Here is a 21,564-nt window from a genome sequence, read left to right on the forward strand (position 1 = left end):
TGCCAAATAAAATTAATTACATGTTTAAAAGAAAGAAACTTAAAGAACTTTTCAAAAATAAACCAAAAGCTTTTTTCACCAAAGATTTTTCACACAAAATTGCACATAGAAGATATTGATCCCATGCAGTCCTCTTGGGCTCTAGGGGAAAAACATATCCCATTAGGAGAAACATTATTTTATATAGCTGCTTCAGAATATTAGGCTCTGTAACCAGAGGGAATGCTAATACAGCTGTAGTCATGGACAGTGAGTCTTTCTGGTTTCTGTGAGGACTGAATATCATGTTCCATGAGTGACATACAGCCTGCTACCCACTGTGGTTACTTTTTTACTCCAAAGTTTCCTCATAGCATTTTTCATTTCTGCATTCCTCAGAGTACAGATGAAAGGGTTCAACATGGGAGTTATGAAAGTTAAAACCACAGTTATGTATTTATCAATGGGAAGGTTCAAACTGGGCCTAGCATAGAGAAAGATACAAGGGACAAAAAATAAAATAACCACAGTGACGTGGGATGCACAGGTGTAGAGAGCTTTGTGTTTCCCTTCTAATCCATGAGATTTAAGGGAGTGTAATATGACCCCATAGGAAACTAAGAGAATGAAGAAGGTTACAGTGCAAATTGCGCCTCCATTAGCTATCATACAAAGTCCAATGAGGTAGGTATCAGTGCAAGCAAGTTTCAACAAGGGATACATATCACATATGAAGTTATCAATGACATTGGGGCCACAGTAAGGAAGCTGATAAACAAAGAGAAGTTGAACCAATGAGTGGAAGAATCCTACAGTCCAGGCCACCAGCAGCATGAGAACACACACACGTCGATTCATGATGGTCAGGTAGTGAAGAGGTCTGCAGATGGCCACATATCTGTCATAGGCCATCTCCACCAAAAGAATGACTTCAGCACCAGCAAATAAATGATCTAGAAAAACCTGAGTCATACATGCCTGGAAGGAAATGGTCTTCTTCTCATAGAACAAGCCCACAATCATTTTAGGTGCAATGGTTGTAGCATAGACAGTATCAATAAAGGATAAATTAGCCAGGAACAGGTACATGGGGGATCCCAGGGACTGGCTGAACACAATTGTCACCACGATGAGAAGATTTCCCATAACTGTCACAATATAGATGAGTAGAAACATAACAAATATAACTTTCTGCCCCTCTGGGTTCTGTGTGAGCCCCAGAAGGATAAACTCAGTCACATTGTTCCTATTTTCCATGTATTGTTCTGAAGGTGTTGAGCTCAGGTATCAAAGCCTGCAAACAAAGAAAACAATATTAAGCCTAGGAGGATCACAAGCTCTATGTCAAAAATGTAGTGCCTTACTCAGTAACATTTCCACTCTGGAGTTTCACAGAGAGTAGCTCTTTAGAATATTAGGGCTTAGAGTCTCCTCCCGATAACTACTCTATTCATTTTCACAGACTTCTTATCTCTATTAAAATGGTGAGACTTTGATATTCTAGCTAGGAGGTTTAAGATGGTTCTCTCGATCTGTGAAAAGATCTATACGGGCCCTCAAAGAAGGTGGTACCTTTCTCTGAAGGGAGGAAAGAACCTCCACTTTGACTATGACTTGTCTAAATATGATTGGAGCTGGATAACTCAAAAGGCTTCCAAAGCCTTGGCAACTCATGACAAGAGCCTAGGGTGATTACTGACGCCATAAACAAGACTGTCAGTTGTTAAATCAACAACAGGAGTCAATGTGCCCTTACTCCACATGTAGGATCTCTGTCTTTAATGTGTTGCGCTATGTGAATTAACGGTATAACTAGTACTCAAACAGTACTTTATACTTTGTGTTTCTGTGTGTTTGCAAACTGTTGAAATCTTTACTTAGTATATACTAACTTTATGTTCTGTATATAAAGAGAATTGAAAATGAATCTTGATGTGAATGGGATGGGAGAGGGAGCAGGAGGTGGGAGGGTTGTGGGTGGGAGGGAGGTTATGGGGGGAAAAAGCCACTGTAATACAAAAGCTGTACTTTGAAAATTTATATTAATTAAATAAAAGTTTAAAAAAAATAGAAAGCTATTTCTTCAGAATATCTCTTGCCAAGATGGTCTTTTTGGCATCATACATCATTTTGTTTTTTGAAGGCTTTTTTTGGGCCTTTGGAATCTTCCACAAAACAACCTCATGGGAAATAGCTTTATTTACATAGTTATATAAAATAATATGTGATATATGGAACAAAAATTATAGGCTGATGTACAGATACTTGCCATTCTGAGATACTTTTCTATGAGCTCCTAGACTCTAAAAATAACTCAGTTACAGCAATTAAAGAAACAGGCCTGCAGTGAGTGTTCATTAAATGCTCACTAAATTTTATTACATTAAATTCAATTTCAAAGCTCACTGAGAGCAACTGAGAAAAGATAATCTACTAAATTATTCCCAGCTGACATTATAAGCAATATTGTTTTTTTTGACAAGACACATACACACACACACACACAAATTTAAACTGAATCACACCTTGGTTACTAGAGAAAAAAATGCATAAATCAATGTAGATAAGCACTGTGTAGACACTTTTTTTATTTTTCTAATTTGCTTATAATTGATTATGACAAACCATGGGTAAGTTAAGAATCTAAAAGTAAAGACCTTAAGCAGAATTATTATATTATAGAAAGAATTCTATACTCACAATCAGAATATTAGTTGACTCAGGATCAGTCATTGAGAAAGTCATGTCCTGCCTTTTATTCCTCTTTAGAAATTTTATGATCTTTCCAAATCCTGGGCTTCTGAATTGTTATCATTAAAACAAGTTTATCCTAAATAACATAACATTTTGTCTGAGAAATAATTTTTTGTATTGACCAGCCTAATTTAGCATGTGCTAGCAAAAACAAGCAGGTGCAGCCATCCTAATATCAGAGAAAACAGATTTTAACACAAAACCTGTTAAAAGAGACAAAGGCATAATTTAATGATCAAGAGATCAGTTCAACAGGAAGATGTGACTATGATAAATCAATATGAACACAATATCAGAGGCTGGTCACTAAAAACAAATATTAATGGATATAAAGGAGATGTAGACTCCAATACAATAATAAATGGAGAATTCTACACCCCACTTTCATCACTGCAAATATTAACTGGACTAAAAACCAACAAAGAAGCAATAGAGCTAATTACACTGTGGGCCAAACACATGTAATTGATATCTACAGAACATTTCATCACACAGCTACAAAATACACATTCTTTTCATCAAGACAGGGAGCTTTCTCTAGGATAAGGCATATGCTAGGCCATAAGGAAAGTCGATTATAAAAAAAATTGAAATCATGCCATGTATCTTTTCTGAACTCAATGGGATTAAGCTGGAAATTAACCAGCTAAGAAACTCTAGAAAAATATACAAACACATAGGCTGAGCAACATGTTCCTGAATGAACAGTGGATCATAGAAGAAATCAAAGAAAAATTTTAAAAATTCCAAGAAATGAATGAAGTTGACAACACAACATATCAAAATTTATGTGATACAGCAAAAGCTCTTTTAAGCAGGAAGATTATAGCAATTAGTGCCTACATCATGAAATTGGAAAAGCACAAAGTAAAATATTCAAAGGCAAGAACAAACAAAACTTATTTTTAGGATAAAATAAACAATTAAAATTAGAGAAGAAAGAAATAAAATTTAATTGAAGAAAAAACAATCAAAACACCAATTAAAATTTGCCCAACTACCCAAAAAAGGTAGAAAACCCAAATTAATAATATCAGAGATGAAAAGGGAGCTCTAACAATGGAAACAAAAAAGAATCATCAGGCATTGCTACAAACAAATATATGCCAATAAATTTTAAAAATCTAGAAGAAATAGATCTGGACACATACAATCTACAAAAATGAATGATGAAAACATAGAAAACCTAAGTAGAACAACAACCAAGACAATGACTGAATCAGTAATAAAGATCCTCACAACATAGAAAAGTCCAAAACTGAATGGCATGACTATGGAATTCTACCAAAACTTTAAAGAGAAATAATTCCAATAATTCTCAAATGATTCAAATCATATGAAAGGGAAAAAATCCTTCCAGATTCTTTCTATGAGGTCAGCATCACTTTAATTCCCAAACCAGAAAAAGATGTGACAAAGAAACTATAGATCAATTTCCCTGATGAACACATATGCAAAAATCATCAACAATGTACCAGCGAACAGAATCCAACAAAACATCAGAATGATAATTCACACACACCATGTGGGATTTATCCTTAGTATGTAAAAATGGTTCAATAAACAAATTAATAAATGTGTTATATCACATTAACAAATTGAAGAATATAAAAATTTATTATCTCAATAGATGCAGAGAATGTGTTTCGTAATATACAAAATCCTTTCATGATGAAATCCTTAAGCAAATTGGGTATGGAAGAAACTTTCCTTAACAAAATCAATGCAATAGGTGACAAACCCACGGCCATCATCATATTGAATGAGGAAGAGTTGGTAGCATTTCCATTAAGATCTCAAACCAGGTAAGGATTCCCACTTTATCATTGCTATTTAATACAGTCCTGAAAATTTTGGACAGAGCCATTAGGCAAGAAAAGGAAAGGAAAGTGATACAAATGGGAAAGGAAGAATTCAAGTTATCCCTGTTTGCAGATGACATGATTCTACATATAAGGAAACCAAAAGATTCCACTAGGAGACTATCATAACTCATAAGCGAGTATGGAAAAGTAGTAGGCTATAAAATCAGCACATAAAAATCAGTAGCCTTTGTTTGAATACATAAGGAGTGCCATGTCTGAGATAGAACTTGTATGATCAGTACCATTCACAATACCAAAAAAGATGTAAACATCTTGGAATAAATTTAATCAAGGAGTGAAAGATCTCTAAGATGTAAATTACAAAATAATAAAGAAAGCAATAGAAGACACCAAAAAATAGAAATAAACTTCTCTTTCATGAGGTGCCTAGAACAGTCACATTCATAGAGACAGAGAATACAGCTGTGGTCACAAAGGGCTGTGGAAATGGAGAAATTATGATTCAACAGGTATAGAGTTCCAGTTAGAGAGAGGTAGTGATGACAGTTGCATAGCAATGTGTTATCTATACTGATAGGTTACCACAATAAAAGACAGCAGATATAAAATGTCTACACAAAACCAAAACATTTAGAAACATATTATACAAGCTAACAATTTATAAAGAGCTATGGAAATCCTTACTATTGTCTTCAAAGGGGGGCTGGCACTGTGGCATAGCATATAAGGCCACTGGCTACATTGCCGGCATCCCATAGGGTGGTCTGGATGCTCCAATTCTGATCCAGCTCTCTGCTATGGCCAGTGAAAGAAATAAAGGATAGACCAAGTCCTTGGGCTCCTGCACCATCTGGGAGACCCAGAGGAAGCTCCTGATGTGTCTTCAATCAGCCTAGCTCCAGCTGTTGCAGCCATTTGGGGAGTGAACCAGCAGATGGAAGACTTTCTCTCTGCCTCTGCCTCTCTGTAACTCTGACTTTCAAATAAATAAATAAATCTTTTAAAAATTGTTGGATTTTCTAAACTATATAAATCAATCTAATTGCTATGTTGTACTATGCAAATTCTCTATTGAGTATGTATTTATGAAAAAATTTGGATAAAATTATGGTCATTATATTTATAGTAATTATATTCTGTAAAACGGAGAAAAGGGACATGCTACCCTAATCTTAGAGGTTTCATAATCAAACATATGAAAGCAAATGATAAATTGTGCTTCTTTAAAACATAACTCATTCTGATTAAGCCTATCATGTCCTATTATAACAACAGCAGAGAGTTTTGTAAATGTTTTACCTGAAGTTTCTATTTCATCTTTTCCAGTCCACTCTTATGCATTCTTATATTACCTTCCAAAGGTGAATGAAGAGAAGTCAGAATTGACATCACCAAGGTGGACTGCAAAGAAAAGATAAGAGCATATGCAATCTCTGAAGATATAAATGCTTTGTCACACAGGGATACATCTCGTTTGTCAGTGCAGAGCGTGAAGTTCTTCCACAATTTCAAAAAGAATTTCAGTCTAGACTATGGGATGGCCCATAGCTGCCTTCATGAATAAACAGTTGATGTGTTTGCAAATCATCAAATTGGAGAGCTGGCATTGATAAAATACATCAAGAGTCAAACAGATTAAAATCTTGGCTATTATGATTCCCGAGAAAATTAATTGAATAAAGCTATTATAGCATTTTAAGTCAATGGTGCATGGTACTGAATAATTTGTTTTTGGTATCTTTTAAAAGCCTCCATGACTGCTTTAAATTGTTCATGCCAGGGCCGGCACCATGGCTCACTTGGTTAATCCTCCACCTGTGGTGCCGGCACTGGGTTCTGGTCCCAGTTGCTCCTCTTCCAGTCCAGCACTCTGCTGTGGCCCGGGAAGGCAGTGGAGGATGGTTCAATTGCTTGGGCAACTGCACCCACATGGGAGACCCGGAGGAAGCACCTGGCTCCTGGATTTGGATTGGCTAGCTCCGGCTGTAGCAGCCATTTGGGGCTGGAGCAACAGAAGGAAGACCTTCCTCTCTCTCTCTATCTCTGCCTGTCAAATAAAAAACAATATATATATATGGTTCATGTCTAGTCAGGTAATGACTTTTTTTTTATATCTCAACAGTAACATTAATACCCAGAAGAGAATTCTTCTCCCAGATAAGGGATGCTATGGCTGGGCACTTAGCCAACAATGAATAATAAAGTGCTTCACTGAGTTGTTCAAACCGTTTGTCCCCAAGGCTGCCTCTTCCAAATTAAATTCTCTGAAGAATCATGTCCCAGAGATCTGAGACCTCCACTTTATCCTTCTAGTACATTCTATATTTTCAGAGCCTTCTCCCGGACAAACCTTCAGGACCATTAAATGAAAAAATAATAATCTAACAACAAAAATATGGCTACATATTAACAGAGAAGACACAAAGATTTAAGAACAGAATTTTCACTTTATGTTTCTGTGTGGGAGCAAACTGTTGAAATCCTTACTTAATGTATACTAAGCTGATCTTCTGTATATTAAGATAATCGAAAATGAATCTTGATGTGAATGGAAGGGGAGAGGGAGTGGGAAAGGGGAGGGTTGTGGGTGGGAGGGACATTATTGGGGGGGGAAGCCACTGTAATCCATAAGTCGTACTTTGGAAATTTATATTCATTAAATAAAAGTTAAAAAAAATAAATAAAAAATAAATAAATAAAAAAAGAACAGAAATATTTGAGTTAATTAATAGGCATATAGTTAAGTTCTCAAACCCAAGAAAGTGCTAGAATAAAGAAAAGCCTATGTTTTTGCATGTAGTCACATATTTAATGAGAATGGCACAGATCATTTCTAATCAACTTACAAAATTCACAATCCAACTCAGATATCAAATCAAATGTAATTACAATGTCTTATTTAGAAGAAAAGAATATTTGTTTAAAAAAGAAATACAAAGACAAGTAACTAGGACCTGTAATATGTAATAGAAGACAAAAATAATTAAATCCAAAAGTATGGCACACTTGCTATTCAGATGTTTTTATGCAGAGCCACTCCTTAAGTGTAAGCCACTCTAAATATCTTCCAAAGAACAATATAAAACAATGCAACAGGTATTAAAACATTATGCATAGCTAACACGTTCGACCAAACCAAGATACTAGGGGAACTGTGAATTTTGGATTATCTCTAAACATAGAAATAACCATCAAATCCCAGCAGAGAATCTCTGCAGCTGATGACTGAAGGTGGAGAGGAGAATGCAGGAAGCTTGGAGATACTAGAAGCAGGAGGGAGAAGCAGAAAACCCACGGGGGTGCAGCACAACCAGAACCATGCACAAAACAGTAAATCAGGCTGATTTTAGAGGGATGACAGAAAGATAGCTGACAAGTCAGAGCACTGAGCACAGGGACAGAATCAAACTCAAGACTGTGTTCTCATAGAGAGATCACTTCCTAGGGGATGAAGATGAGTAGAAATGGAAGGTTCTCTTGGAAGATTTGATGGTAAAGGGAAAGAAGAAAGAAGAGGTTAATCAAGCTTCTGAGAAAATAAAGAATGACCAACTCTATTAGATACTGTTAGCATTCTTTATTCATTTTGAAAATTATTGTGAGTACAATAGTCTTAAAGACTCCCCCTCCACTCTCTGACCAACTGGATCTGGTTCCCATGTCCTGCTCCTGAATCCAGGTTCCTGCCATTGAAGACTTTGGGGAGCAGTGATCATGGCTCAATTAATTGGGTTCTTTCCTCTCATATGGGAGAGCTGGATTGCCTCTGCTTCACAGCTCTGGCCATTGTGGGTATTTGGGGCACAACCCAGAATATGGGAGTGTGTCTCTCTCTTTATTTATCTTCAAATTATTTAAATAAATATTATGCTATCATGAAAATAATAAAGAATATTTACAAACTAAAAACCTTGAGATACCAAAAGCCTTTGACTCACTTTGTCTTTATAAGAGCCTTACTTTGAACTTTCAAAATGAATGGAATACAAAACTCAGTAACACTCCAAACACAGATAGCTACAGCAGGAAGAAATCAGAAAGTAAAAGACAGAACATTTCAACTGAAGACCCCTCCAAAAGAATCTAGAAGAAATGAAAAATTTTACAAAATGTTATGGGTTCAGTTGCAGAAGAAATCATTCCTGACAGAGCTCCATATGCAGATGATTTATTGGTGTGTGTTCTAAAGAGCAAAGCATGTGAAAGAGCAGTAGGAATTGCTGTGGACACAGAGAAACTGATGTGAATACATCAAAAGCTAATAGGAAATTCTGATGTGGAAATGACCTCGAAGATGTCCAAATCAAGATCAATGGGTTGAGCATCTGTGCCTTTAATTCAATCAGTAATTGGAGACAGAGATAGATGAGTTATATTGTACCTTGCTCACCAATTACACATTAATCTAGTTTCATACTAAGAGAATCATCAGGTTTATATTGACATATGTTCTACAGAGCACAAGGAGAACTCCTCCAAATGTTAATGTAATAAAAAGTCAATAAAGAAGTTGAAGTACTTTTTCAGGTTAAACTAGAGAGACAAAACAACCGTAATTTAATGCATGATCATGGATTTGACACTGGATTATACTCCATAGAAACACATAGGTAGCACATTATTTGAGTATGGACATACATGTTGGTAGCAATATTGTATGAATGATATTTAATTTGATAAATCTCTCCATTTCTGCAAGAAAATGACTTTGTTCCTGTAACAGATATGACAAAAAATAAGGCTAAAAATTCATGTTGTGTAATGCCCAGAATATCCACAGATCATAATAGTGCAATACTGACAAAAGATTCAAAACACGAATCTATAGAACAAAACTGACTCTGAAATCATACCCTTTCATTTATTGTCAATTCATTTTATTAAATTTATTTATTCATTTGAAAGTGTTACAGAGTTAGAGAGAGACAAAGAGAGATGTTCCATCAACTGGTTTACTTCCCAGATGGCCACAACAGCCACGCAGGGCTGGACCAGGCAGAAGCCAGGATAAGAGAAAGAGACATTGAGAGAGAATGAGAGAGAGAGAGAGAGAGAGAGAGAGAGAATCTTCCCTCTGCTGGTTCACTCCACAAAGGCCTGCAACAGTCTGGGCAAGACCAGGCCAAAGTCAGGAAACCAGAATTCCACTTGTGTTGCAGGAGCTCAATTACTTGAGCAATCATCTGCTACCTACCGGAATGTGTGTCATCAGGAAACTGGCTCAGAAGCAGAGGAGAGGTGACTTAACCCCAAGATTTCAACTATAGATATGGAAATCACAAGCAGTGCAGTGGTTTATCCTGCTGTGCCCCAATGCTTGCCCCAAAGTAATTTTGAAAACCACCGTAACATAGTACGTAAGAACTTGTCTAAATGGCTGTTATCAACAAAGAAAGAAGGAGTGGGAGCGAGGGAGGGAGAGAGGGAGGGAGAGAGAAAGAAAAGAAGGAAGAGGAGGAAGAAAGGGGGAGAAGGAGAAGGAGGAGAAGAGGAGGTTGAAGAAGGAGAAAGGACAGAAGGAAGAAAGAGAATGAGTAGTTTTGGAGATGTGAGAAAAGAGAACTTTCGCCTACTGTTGATGGGAATGTAAATTATGGAAATCACTATGGAAACTTCTCAAAAATTAAAACTATGGTCCCATATGCCTCCCTATGGATATATATCTCCAGATGACATGAAATCAGTATGCCAAAGATATCTGCAATTCTGCAGATCTGCATCATTCACAATAGCCAAAATATGGAGTCAAACTCAATGTCCACAACAGATATATGGTGGAAGAAAATGTGTAGCATATATTCAGTGGGATACTTTTAGTCTTTTGAACAAGAGTCAGGTGTTTGGCACAGCAGGTAAGACAATCCTCAGGAAGCCTGTACCCTATATTGGAGTGCTTGAGTTTGAGCCTCAGATCCACTTCTATTGCAGTTTCTTGATAATATGCAGCTTGGGAGGCAGGAGGTGATGGCTCACGTACCTGGAACCCTGCCAGCAACGCATGGACCTGAGTTGTTTTTGGCTCCTGCCTTCGGTCTGGCCAGCTGTTGAAGCACGGCGTAGAAAATCCCTCACCATCTCTCTCTATCTCTAGCTCACTGTTCTTCTGCCTTTCAAATAAAATGAAATTTTAAAAAAATGAATGAGAAAAGGGGAAAACATCTATGGAATATTATCCATAGATGAAGTTAAGGACATTATGTTAAATGAAATAAGCCTGGCACACAAAAACAATTACCACATGGTTTCACTTATATGTGGAATCTAGAATGATAGTCACCAAGGACTGAAAAGAAGGTGTTGGTGAGATGTTAGACAAAGGACACAAAATTCAGTTAGGAGTAGTAAATTCAGAGGGCGGGGCAAGATGGCGGAATAGGAAGGGAGCACACTGATAGTCCAGGGAGAGACAGTTTAATAAAAGTGGAGATACTGCAGGTTCAAGGAAGAGTAGGGGAAGAATCAGCAGAAGAAACTCTTCCGGAACGAGTGATTCACAGTGGACCTGCGTGGAGCGCGTGGGAGCCCACAGTTCGGGACACCAGTGGCAGACTCAACACACCAGCGCTGGAACGCAAGGTGAGCCGAACCTCAATAGCCCGAGACACCAGCAGGCAGGCGGAAAGAGGAGACTAGAGGGAACGACCCCGGGGGGAAAAGTTCACCAGGCTAACTAGAAGAGAGAGAGGGAAAGTGACTGATATGGACACGGGTTTCTCTCTTTCCACTCACCTCTCAAAGGCGAGCAAGACAAAGAGCAGGCGCCATCTTGGACATACGTCATAAGCAGAGCGACCTCAGGTCTGCACCGGCCCGGCCCTGAGCCTAGCAGAACAACCTGACTCTGGGCGGGGTGAATTAACAGGAGATTAGGACCTAGTAAATTTGTGGTGCTACTGAACCGAGACTGTGAAAAAAGAGACGGTGGGGGAGAAAACTCACGGAATTCATGTGAGTACTCTCCAGAGACACTACAATTCCATAACTTTGGCAACCCAGTGGGAGATTGAAGGAGAATTTGAGCCCACTCTGAGGGCAGAAGAGATTCCCTGTGTGGCCCTTGGGAAAGAGCTTCCGATCTCTGGCTCCTGTGGGTATATCATTTGCCTGCTAACTACCTCCAACCTTGTTCAGCTGTGCAGAATTACTTCCCTTTTGAATCAAAAAAAGAAAGAAAGAAAGAGAGAGAGATCTACCACGCCTAACCTGGGAGTGTCACCTTTGGCACACCAAACAGAGCTCTCAGGCCACACCCATCTCAAGCCTCTAAGGCTCCATCAAAAACAGACAGTCCACTTAATCTAGAGTCATAGTATAACAAGAAAAAGCACCACAGTGAAGAAACCAAATATCTCCAATATGCCAAATAACAAACGCAAAAACCAAGGTAATAAAAACAAGGAAGTCACCATGACGCCCTCAAATGAAAAAGACACCCCAATTCAAGATTATGAAGATGATGACATAGAAGAAATGCAAGAAGCAGATCTCAAAAAATTGATACAAACATTAAGAAGTTCTCAAAAACAAATTCTTGAACTACAGAAATCCTTAATGGACAAGATAGAAAATCTCTTCATGAAAATGAAATATTAAGGAGGAATCAAAATGAAACGAAACAACTAGTACAACAGGAAACTGTGATAGTGATGATAAATCATAAAGAAGTGAAGAATTCAATAGATCAAATGAAAAACACAATAGAGAGCCTTACAAACAGAATGGGTGAAGCAGAAGAGAGAATATCGGACTTAGAAGACAGAGAACAGGAAAGGATAAAGTCATACCAAAGAAAAGAAGAGGAAATTAGAAAGAACTGACTCCAATTCTTCTCAAACTATTCAGAGCAATCAAAAAAGAGGGAGTCCTCCCAAATTCTTTCTATGAAGCCAGCATCACCTTAATTTCTAAGCCGGAAAAAGATGCAGCATTGAAAGAGAATTACAGACCAATATCCCTGATGAACATAGATGCAAAAATCCTCAATAGAATTCTCACCAATAGAATGCAACAACACATCAGAAAGATCATCCACCCAGACCAAGTGGGCATTATCCCTGGTATGCAGGGATGGTTTAATGTGTGCAAAACAATCAATGTGATACACCACATTAACAGACTGCAGAAGAAAAACCATATGATTATCTCAATAGACACCGAGAAAGCATTTGATAAAATACAACACCCTTTCCTGATGAAAACTCTAAGCAACTGGGTTTGGAAGGAAGATTCCTCAATACAATCAAAGCAATCTATTAAAAACCCACAGCCAACATCCTATTGAATGCGGAAGCTGGAAGCATTTCCACTGAGATCTGGTACCAGACAGGGATGCCCACTCTCTCCACTGCTATTCAATATAGTTCTGGAAGTTCTAGCCAGAGCTATTAGGCAAGAAAAAGAAATTAAAGGGATACAAATTGGGAAGGAAGAACTCAATCTATCCCTCTTTGCAGATGATATGATTCTTATTTAGGGGACCCAAAGAACTCTACTAAGAGGTTATTGGAACTCATAGAAGAGTTTGGCAAAGTAGCAGGGTATAAAATCAATGCACAAAAATCAACAGCCTTTGTATACACAGGCAATGCCATGGCTGAGGAAGAACTTCTAAGATCAATCCCATTCACAATAGCTAGAAAAACAATCAAATACCTTGGAATAAACTTAACCAAGGACGTTCAAGATCTCTATGATGAAAATTACAAAACCTTAAAGAAAGAAATAGAAGAGGATACCAAAAAATGGAAAAATCTTCCATGCTCATGGATTGGAAGAATCAATATCATCAAAATGTCCATTCTCCCAAAAGCAATTTACAGATTCAATGAAATGCCAATCAAGATCCTGAAGACCTTCTTCTCAGATCTGGAAAAAAATGATGCTGAAATTCATATGGAGACACAGGAGACCTCGAGTAGCTAAAGCAATCTTGTACAACAAAAACAAAGCTGGAGGCATCACAATACCAGATTTCAGGACATACTACAGGGCAGTTGTAATCAAAACAGCATGGTACTGGTACAGAAACAGATGGATAGAACAATGGAACAGAATTGAAACACCAGAAATCAATCCAAACAGCTACAGCCAACTCATATTTGATCAAGGATCCAAAATCAATCTCTAGAGTAAGGACAGTCTATTCAATAAATGGTGCTGGGAAAATTGGATTTCCACGTGCAGAATCATGAAGCAAGACCCCTACCTTTCACCTTGCACAAAAATTCACTCAACATGGATTAAAGATTTAAATCTATGACCTGACACCATCAAATTATTACAGAGCATTGGAAAAACCCTGCAAGATATAGGTACCGGCAATGACTTCTTGGAAAACACCCCAGAAGCACAAGCAGTCAAAGCCAAAATCAACTATTGGGATTGCATCAAATTGAGAAGTTTCTGTTCTGCAAAAGAAACACTCAGGAGAGTGAAGACACAACCGACAGAATGGGAAAAAATATTTGCAAACTATGCAACAGATAAATGGTTAATAACCAGAATCTACAAAGATATCAAGAAACTCCACAAAAACAAAACAAACAACCCACTTAAGAGATGGGCCAAGGACCTCAATAGACATTTTACAAAAGAGGAAATCCAAATGGCCAACAGAAACATGAAAAAATGTTCCAGATCACTAGCAATCAGGGAAATGCAAATCAAAACCACAATGAGGTTTCACCTCACCCCGGTTAGAATGGCTCACATTCAGAAATCTACCAACAAGAGATGCTGGAGAGGATGTGGGGAACAAGGGACACTAACCCACTGTTGGTGTGAATGCAAACTGGTCAAGCCACTATGGAAGTCAGTCTGGAGATTCCTCAGAAACCTGAATAGAACCCTACCATTCAACCCAGCTATCCCACTCATTGGAATTTACCCAAAGGAATTGAAATTGGCAAACAAACAAGCTGTCTGAACATTAATGTTTATTGCAGCTCAATTCACAATAGCTAAGACCTGGAACCAACCCAAATGCCCATCAAGAGTAGACTGGATAAAGAAAATATAGGACGTGTACTCTATGGAATGCTATACAGCAGTCAAAAACAACGAAACCCGGTCATTTGCAACAAGATAGAGGAATTTGGAAAACATCATGCTTAGTGAATTGAGCCAGTCCCAAAGGGACAAATATCATATGTTCTCCCTGATCGGCAACTACTAACTGAGCACCAAGGGGGAAACTTGTTGAAATGAAATGGACACTATGAGAAACAGTGACTTGATCAGCTCTTGTCCTGACGGTTGTTGTACTATGTAATACTTTATCCATTTAATATTTTTTGTTCTAGTACCATTGGTTCAACTCTGTAATTAACACACAATTATTCTTAGGTGTTTAAATTTTAAATGAAAAGTTATCCCTGTTAGGAATTTGGAAAACATTATGCTGAGTGAAATAAGCCAATCCCAAAGGGACAAATACCACTTGTTCTCCTTGATAGGTGACAACTAACTGAGCACCAAAAAGGAAACCTGTTAAAGTGAAATAAACACTATGAGAAACGGTGACTTGATCAGCCCTCACCCTGACTGTTGATGAGCAACTTGATATGTTATCCCTCTTAGTATTTTGTTTGTTTGTTCTACTTAATACTTTTGGTTGAATAGTGTAATCAATACACAATTCTTCTTAAGTGGTGAAACTTAACTGAAAAGTGATCGCTGTTAAATGTAAGAGTGGGAATAAGAGAGGGAAGAGATGTGCAGTTTGGGACATGCTCAAGCTGACTTACCTCAAACGGTAGAGTTAGAAACATACCAGGGGATTCCAATTCAATCCCATCAAGGTGGCATGTACCAATGCCATCTCACTAGTCCCAGTGATCAATTTCTGTTCACAATTGATCATAATGATAGGACTAAGAACCAAAGGGATCACAGAAACAAGAATAGTGTCTGCAAATACTAGCTGATAGAATACAAAAGGGAGAGAACGATCCAACATGGGAAGTGAGATACACAGCAGACCCATAGAATGGCAGATGTCCTAAACAACACTCTGGCCTCAGAATCAGCCCTTAAGGCATGCGGATCATGCTGAAAAGCCCATGAGAGTATTTCAGGCATGGAAAGCCAAGACACTCTGGGGGGAAAAAAAAAAAGCCTAAATGAAAGATCTCCGTGAGTGAGATCCCAGTGGAAAGAATGGGTCATCAAAGAAGGAGGTACCTTTCTCTGAAGGGAGGAGAGAACTTCCACTTTGACCATGGCCTTGTCTAAATATGATCAGAGTCAGTGAACTCAGGGGGCTTCCATAGCCTTGGCAGCTCATGACAAGAGCCTAGGGGATTACTGATGCCATAAACAAGCGTGTCAATTTGTTAAGTCAACAACAGGAGTCACTGTGCATTTACTCCTCATGTAGGATCTTTGGCCTTAGTGTGCTGTACATTGAGATTTAATGCTATAACGAGTACTCAAACAGTATTTTTCACTTTATGTTTCTGTGTGGGAGCAAACTCTTGAAATCTTTGCTTAATGTATGCTAAACTGATCTTCTGTATATAAAGAGAAACGAAAATGAATCTTTATGTGAATGGAAGGGTTGAGGGAGTGGGAAAGGGGAGGGTTGTGGGTGGGAGGGACGTTATTGAGGGGGAAGCCATTGTAATCCATAAGCTGTATTTTGGAAATTTATATTCATTAAATAAAAGTTTGAAAGAAAAAAAAAATAAATATCTTGTGCATAAAAAAAGGAGTAGTAAATTCAAGAAATTTATTATACAACATGGTGATTTTAGTTAATAACAATATATTATATTCTTTAAAATGGCTATGAGAGTAGATTGTAATTTTTCAACAAATAAATTACTACAATGTGAAGTAATAACACATGTAAACTCATGTAAAATTGACTTGCCTTAACATTCCAGCATACATACATATTTCAATGTAACATTTAGTACATCATACGTAGGTACAATTTTATGTGAATTTATTAAACATATTTAAAGGATTGTAAAAATCAATATTAAAAAAGAAGCTCCTATGAGTCTGCTGCCATTCTATGAGTCTGCTGAGTATCTCACTTCCCATGTTGGATCACTCTCCCCTTTATTTACTCCATCGGTTAGCGTTAGCAGGTACTAGACTTGTCTATGTGCTCCCTTTGACTCCCAGTCCCTCCACCATGACCAACTGTGAACTGAAATTGATCACCTGGAACAGTGAGATGGCATTGGTACATGCCACCTCGATGGGATTGAATTGGAATCCCCTGGTATGCTTCCAACTCCACCACTTGGGGCAAGTCAGCCTGAGCATGTCCCAAATTATACATCTCTTCCCTCTCCCATTCCCACTCCCATGTTCAACAGGGATCACATTTCAGTTAATTTTCAACACTTAAGAATAACTGTGCATCAATTACAGAACTAAACCAGTCATATTAAGTAGAACTCATAGAATGGCAGATGTCCTAAATAGCACTCTGGCCTCAGAATCAGCCCTAAAGGCATTTGGAGCTGGCTGAAAAGCTCATGAGAGTATTTCAGGCATGGAAAGCCAAGACACTCTGGCAAAAGATCTCTGTGAGTGAGATCCCAGTGGAAAGAACAGGTCATCAAAGAAGGAGGTACCTTTCTCTGAAGGGAGGAGAGAACCTCCACTTTGACTATGACCTTGTCTAAACAAGATAAGAGTCGGAGAACTCAGAGGGCTTCCATAGCCTTGGAAACTCATGACTGGAGCATAGGGAGATTACTGATGCCATAGACAGGAGTGTCAATTGGTAAAGTCAACAACAGGAGTCACTGTGCACTTACTCCTCATGTAGGATCTCTATCCTTAATGTACTGTACATTGAGATTTAATGCTATAATGAGTACTCAAACAATATATTTCACTTTGTGTTTCTATGGGGGTGCAAACTGTTGAAATCCTTACTTAATGCATACTAAACTGATCCTCTGTAAAAAAAAAAAAAAAAAAGAAATTATCAATTCCCAACTTGACTCTCACTGGGATTAAACATGACAATAGGTCTGATCTGATTTCATCATCATTTAAAAAAAATCATCTATTATTTTTCACTTTATGTTTCTGTGTGGGAGCAAACTGTTGAAATCCTTACTTAATGTATACTAAGCTGATCTTCTGTATATTAAGATAATTGAAAATGAATCTTGATGTGAATGGAAGGGGAGAGGGAGTGGGAAAGGGGAGGGTTGTGGGTGGGAAGGACGGTATGTGGGGGAAGCCATTGTAATCCATAAGTCGTACTTTGGAAAATTATATTCATTAAATAAAAGTTTTAAAAAAAATAAAATAAGAGTGTCAATTGTTAAATCAACTACAGGAGTCACTGTGTACTTGCTCCCCATGTAGGACCTCCGTCCTTAATGTGTTGTATTGAGAATTAACTGTAAAACTACTCTTCAAACAGGACTTTATGCTTTGTGTGCCTATGTGTGGTGTAAACTTTTTAAATCTTTACTTAGTATAGAGTTGATCTTCTGTATACAATTAAAAATGAATCTTAATGAAGAATGGGATGGGAAAGGGAGTAGGAGGTGTGATGATTTGGGGGTGGGAGGGCAGGTTTGGGGGAAAAACCACTATAATCCAAAATTTATATTTATTAAATAAAAGTTTTCTATAAAAAAAAAGAAGCTCCTATCAATCTCACGAGAAAAGAGCATAGAAAAAAACACCAATGAAGAAGAGTTTCTGATACACATAAACAATAGAGTTAGCACAGAGGATTTCTAAAGGCCTCCAAGAAACTAAACATAATGGTAACAGATTGTTCTTAAAACCTGCTGCAAATACATGGATATACACTTCCTAGAATGTTGAAAAAAATGAATGTCCAACAGACATATTAGAATAAGGTAATGTTCAGTAGCAGAAAAGTTTGCAAATGGAATCACTGAAGAACTCAAAGGCTCTCTGCTGTGGCCCGGGAGTGCAGTGGAGGATGGCCCACGTCCTTGGGCCCTGCACCCGCATGGGAGACCAGGAGAAGCACCTGGCTCCTGGCTTCGGATCAGCACGGTGCTCCGGATGCAACGTGCTGGCCGCAGTGGCCATTGGAGGGTGAACCAACAATAAAGGAAGACCTTTAGCTCTGTCTCTTTCTCTCTCACTGTCCACTCTCCCTGTAAAAAAAAAAAAAATGTCAAACATATCACAATACTAGACAAGTATTAAGAGTGATGGAAATGAAACACTACTGGAAGCTTTAGGGGGGAAATACAATAAACATGTTAACATTCTATTTAAAACAAGATGATTTCTTTCAGTTAGAAACATGAACTTTTACAAAGCATAATTGATGTCTCATATTACAATGAAAGCAATTTAATCTGATTTGTGATGTTTCAAGATGGCTGCTGACTGAGAAAAAATTTTGCTTTTTCCATAAAATTGCAAAACAACATATAATTTACATAACACTAGTAATTTCAAGTCTATAACTAAGTTGAACATAAGTTTTAGGGAATGCACCTCTTATGTGACATAACACATGTCTTTACTCACATCTTCAGCATCATGAAGGCAAAATAAGAAACTTTAATTATTCCTCAAATATTGTCAAAGATATACACAGAAACTAGTGGAGAAAATCACCAAAATATATGTACAACTGGGATTATATAGCTTTCCAAACTAAAGTATCTACGCTGTCATCAGGAAATTGAATCTGTTTTCATCATCAGCCACATCCCACCCAAGAGAAATATTCATTAACAATTCCTTTAACCAACCACAGTGTTATTTGTCACCAAATATCCTGAACTTGAAGTGCATAATAATTGAACATGGATGTAATCTTAAATAAAAAGCATAATGCAGCTAAAGAAACATACTGTACTGATAGAATATTAAACCTAAAATTTAAAATCATTGTTTTGGTTCCAGAGATATTTCTTAGTCAAATTTCCTCCTCATTAATTTGGGGGATACTATAGAAAAAAACACTTCTAAATCACATTTCAATATGCACTAAAAAATGAAAAGTTATGCTTAGTTTTTTTTTTTAATTTTATAATAGAACAAACACCTGTATGCCTTTTATTTGTCCACTAGAATTTATCTACGACATTGATTCTCATACAAAATGATAATTTATTATACCTCTTTGTATAGTTTCTATTCAAAGAAGCAGCCTTAAAACACCCATAGAATTGATTGCATCACACATTTTAGCATTTCTTACCTCTTATTTACTCTAGTACTAAGAGCAAATGTGTTCAGTGTAGGAGACATGTTCTTATTCTACCATTAGTTAACTTTTTACACCAGAGATTAGCCATAGCATTTTTCATTTCCAAATTCCTCAAGGTATATATTAAAGGATTCAACATGGGAGTCACAAGAGTGAAAACAACACTTATGATTTATCAATGGGAAAATTGGAAACAGGTCTGACATAAATGAAAATACAGGGAACAAAAAACAGGACAACCACTGTGATGTGGGAGCTGCAAGTAGACAGGCCCTTGCGCCTTCCTTCTTGGCTGTGAGTTTTAAGAGTTCAGGATGATGCCGTAGGATATTAGGAGAAGACTAAAGATAATCATACAGATGGCTCCACCATTGGCAGCTACAGTGAGACCTATGAAGTAGGTGTCAGTGCACACAAGTTCCAATAATGGGTACATGTCACAAATGAAGTGGTCAATGACACTGGGGCCTCAGAAGGGGAGACTGTACACAAACACAAGTTGAATCACAGAATGTGTAAAGCCTCCAACCCAGGCCACCACCAACAGAACTCTTGTGGTGAGCTTGGTAGTGAGAAGTAAATAACATAAACTGAAAAAAGGCAGGGAATAGTGGGACATGGTTATATAAGTCACAAGTTGGGGCTGGCACTGTGGCAAAGTGGGTAAAGGCAACACCTGCTCTGCCGGCATCCCATAGGGGTACCAGGTCAAGAAACGGCTGCTTGACTTACTATGCAGCTCTCTGCTATAGCCTAGGAAAGCAGTAGAAGATGGCCCAAGTCCTTTGGTCCCTGCACCCATGTGGGAAACCCAGAAAAAGCTCCTGGCTCCTGGATTTGGATCAGTGCAGCTGCGGTCTTTGCGGCCAACTGGGGAGTGAACTAGAAGATGGAAGACCTTTCTCTCTCTCTCTCTCTCTCTCTCTCTCTCTCTGTCTCTCTCTTCTCTCTCCTTCTCTCATTATATAACTCTGACTTTCAAATAAATAAATAAATCTTAAAAAATAAATAACAATATTTCTTAGGCACAGAGAGAATTCAAACAGAATTCAAAGAGAATAAAGTTTACACAAAACAGTACACTGAAGAGAAAAGCCCATGAAAAGTGATGTAAGGAGGCATTTGTGCAGTGCAAATGTAAGCCTGTCTCAGTCAGTTTGTTCTTGAAAAATAAGGGAATTGAGCTACATGAACTCAGAATCCTAGCTAGTGATGGCCCCATTGCAGTAGCTTTGCCTTATTATATTCGGCTCACATGTTTTTTACTTTTTCCTATTTTTGTGTAAAGAAATATCAATTTCCAAGCTCATGATCATAGTTAATGTAAAAAGGAAACCCAGCGGTAAGTGAGATAGGGTAATTTCAGTGACCTTCACTCATTTTTCTCTTTAAATAAGTACCTACTTGGGAATGAGGACATCCTTGGAAGTACGTAACACAGCGATGGATAACAAGGATTCAGACAACACTGCCTGTGTTGCAGCCCCGCTTCATCAGACCTGGCACAGCTTCATAAACCTGCCTATGCCTATTTCCTCATCTCTGGAATGAGGATCCCAACAGCATCTACTTCCTAGGTTGTTGTTGTATTGCATGGAAGTGTGCAGAACAGCTCTGAGCACCTGGTCAAGTCACAAAAACGATATCTATCATAGTGCTTGTGAATGTTTCACCATGAGCACTGGATCAGAACACAGCTTTGCCAAAAGCAGTAGTATAACAATAATTCATGGATCCCTTTTTGGACATATGTTTAAAATGTCCATTTTCTTACATATAAGTATCATTACCTGTGACGGTAATGTATTTTGACCAGAGTAAGAA

The 21,564-nt window shown here is 37.9% G+C and overlaps 1 protein-coding gene and 1 pseudogene across 1 annotated transcript; both read right to left on the reverse strand.

The window, feature by feature from the left end:
* Window positions 1-199: 199 nt before the first annotated feature.
* On the reverse strand, window positions 200-1,278 carry LOC100354336 (olfactory receptor 4A15-like). Its single transcript, XM_008272638.3, has one exon. It carries the CDS (start codon window positions 1,234-1,236, stop codon window positions 283-285), a length of 954 nt encoding a protein of 317 aa, XP_008270860.3. The 5' UTR covers window positions 1,237-1,278; the 3' UTR covers window positions 200-282.
* An 18,449-nt stretch (window positions 1,279-19,727) lies between these two features.
* On the reverse strand, window positions 19,728-20,359 carry LOC103351824 (olfactory receptor 4A16-like; annotated as a pseudogene).
* Window positions 20,360-21,564: the final 1,205 nt, after the last annotated feature.

This window comes from Oryctolagus cuniculus, chromosome 1, assembly GCF_964237555.1.
Source record: "Oryctolagus cuniculus chromosome 1, mOryCun1.1, whole genome shotgun sequence".
Classification (NCBI taxonomy): Eukaryota; Metazoa; Chordata; class Mammalia; order Lagomorpha; family Leporidae; genus Oryctolagus; species Oryctolagus cuniculus.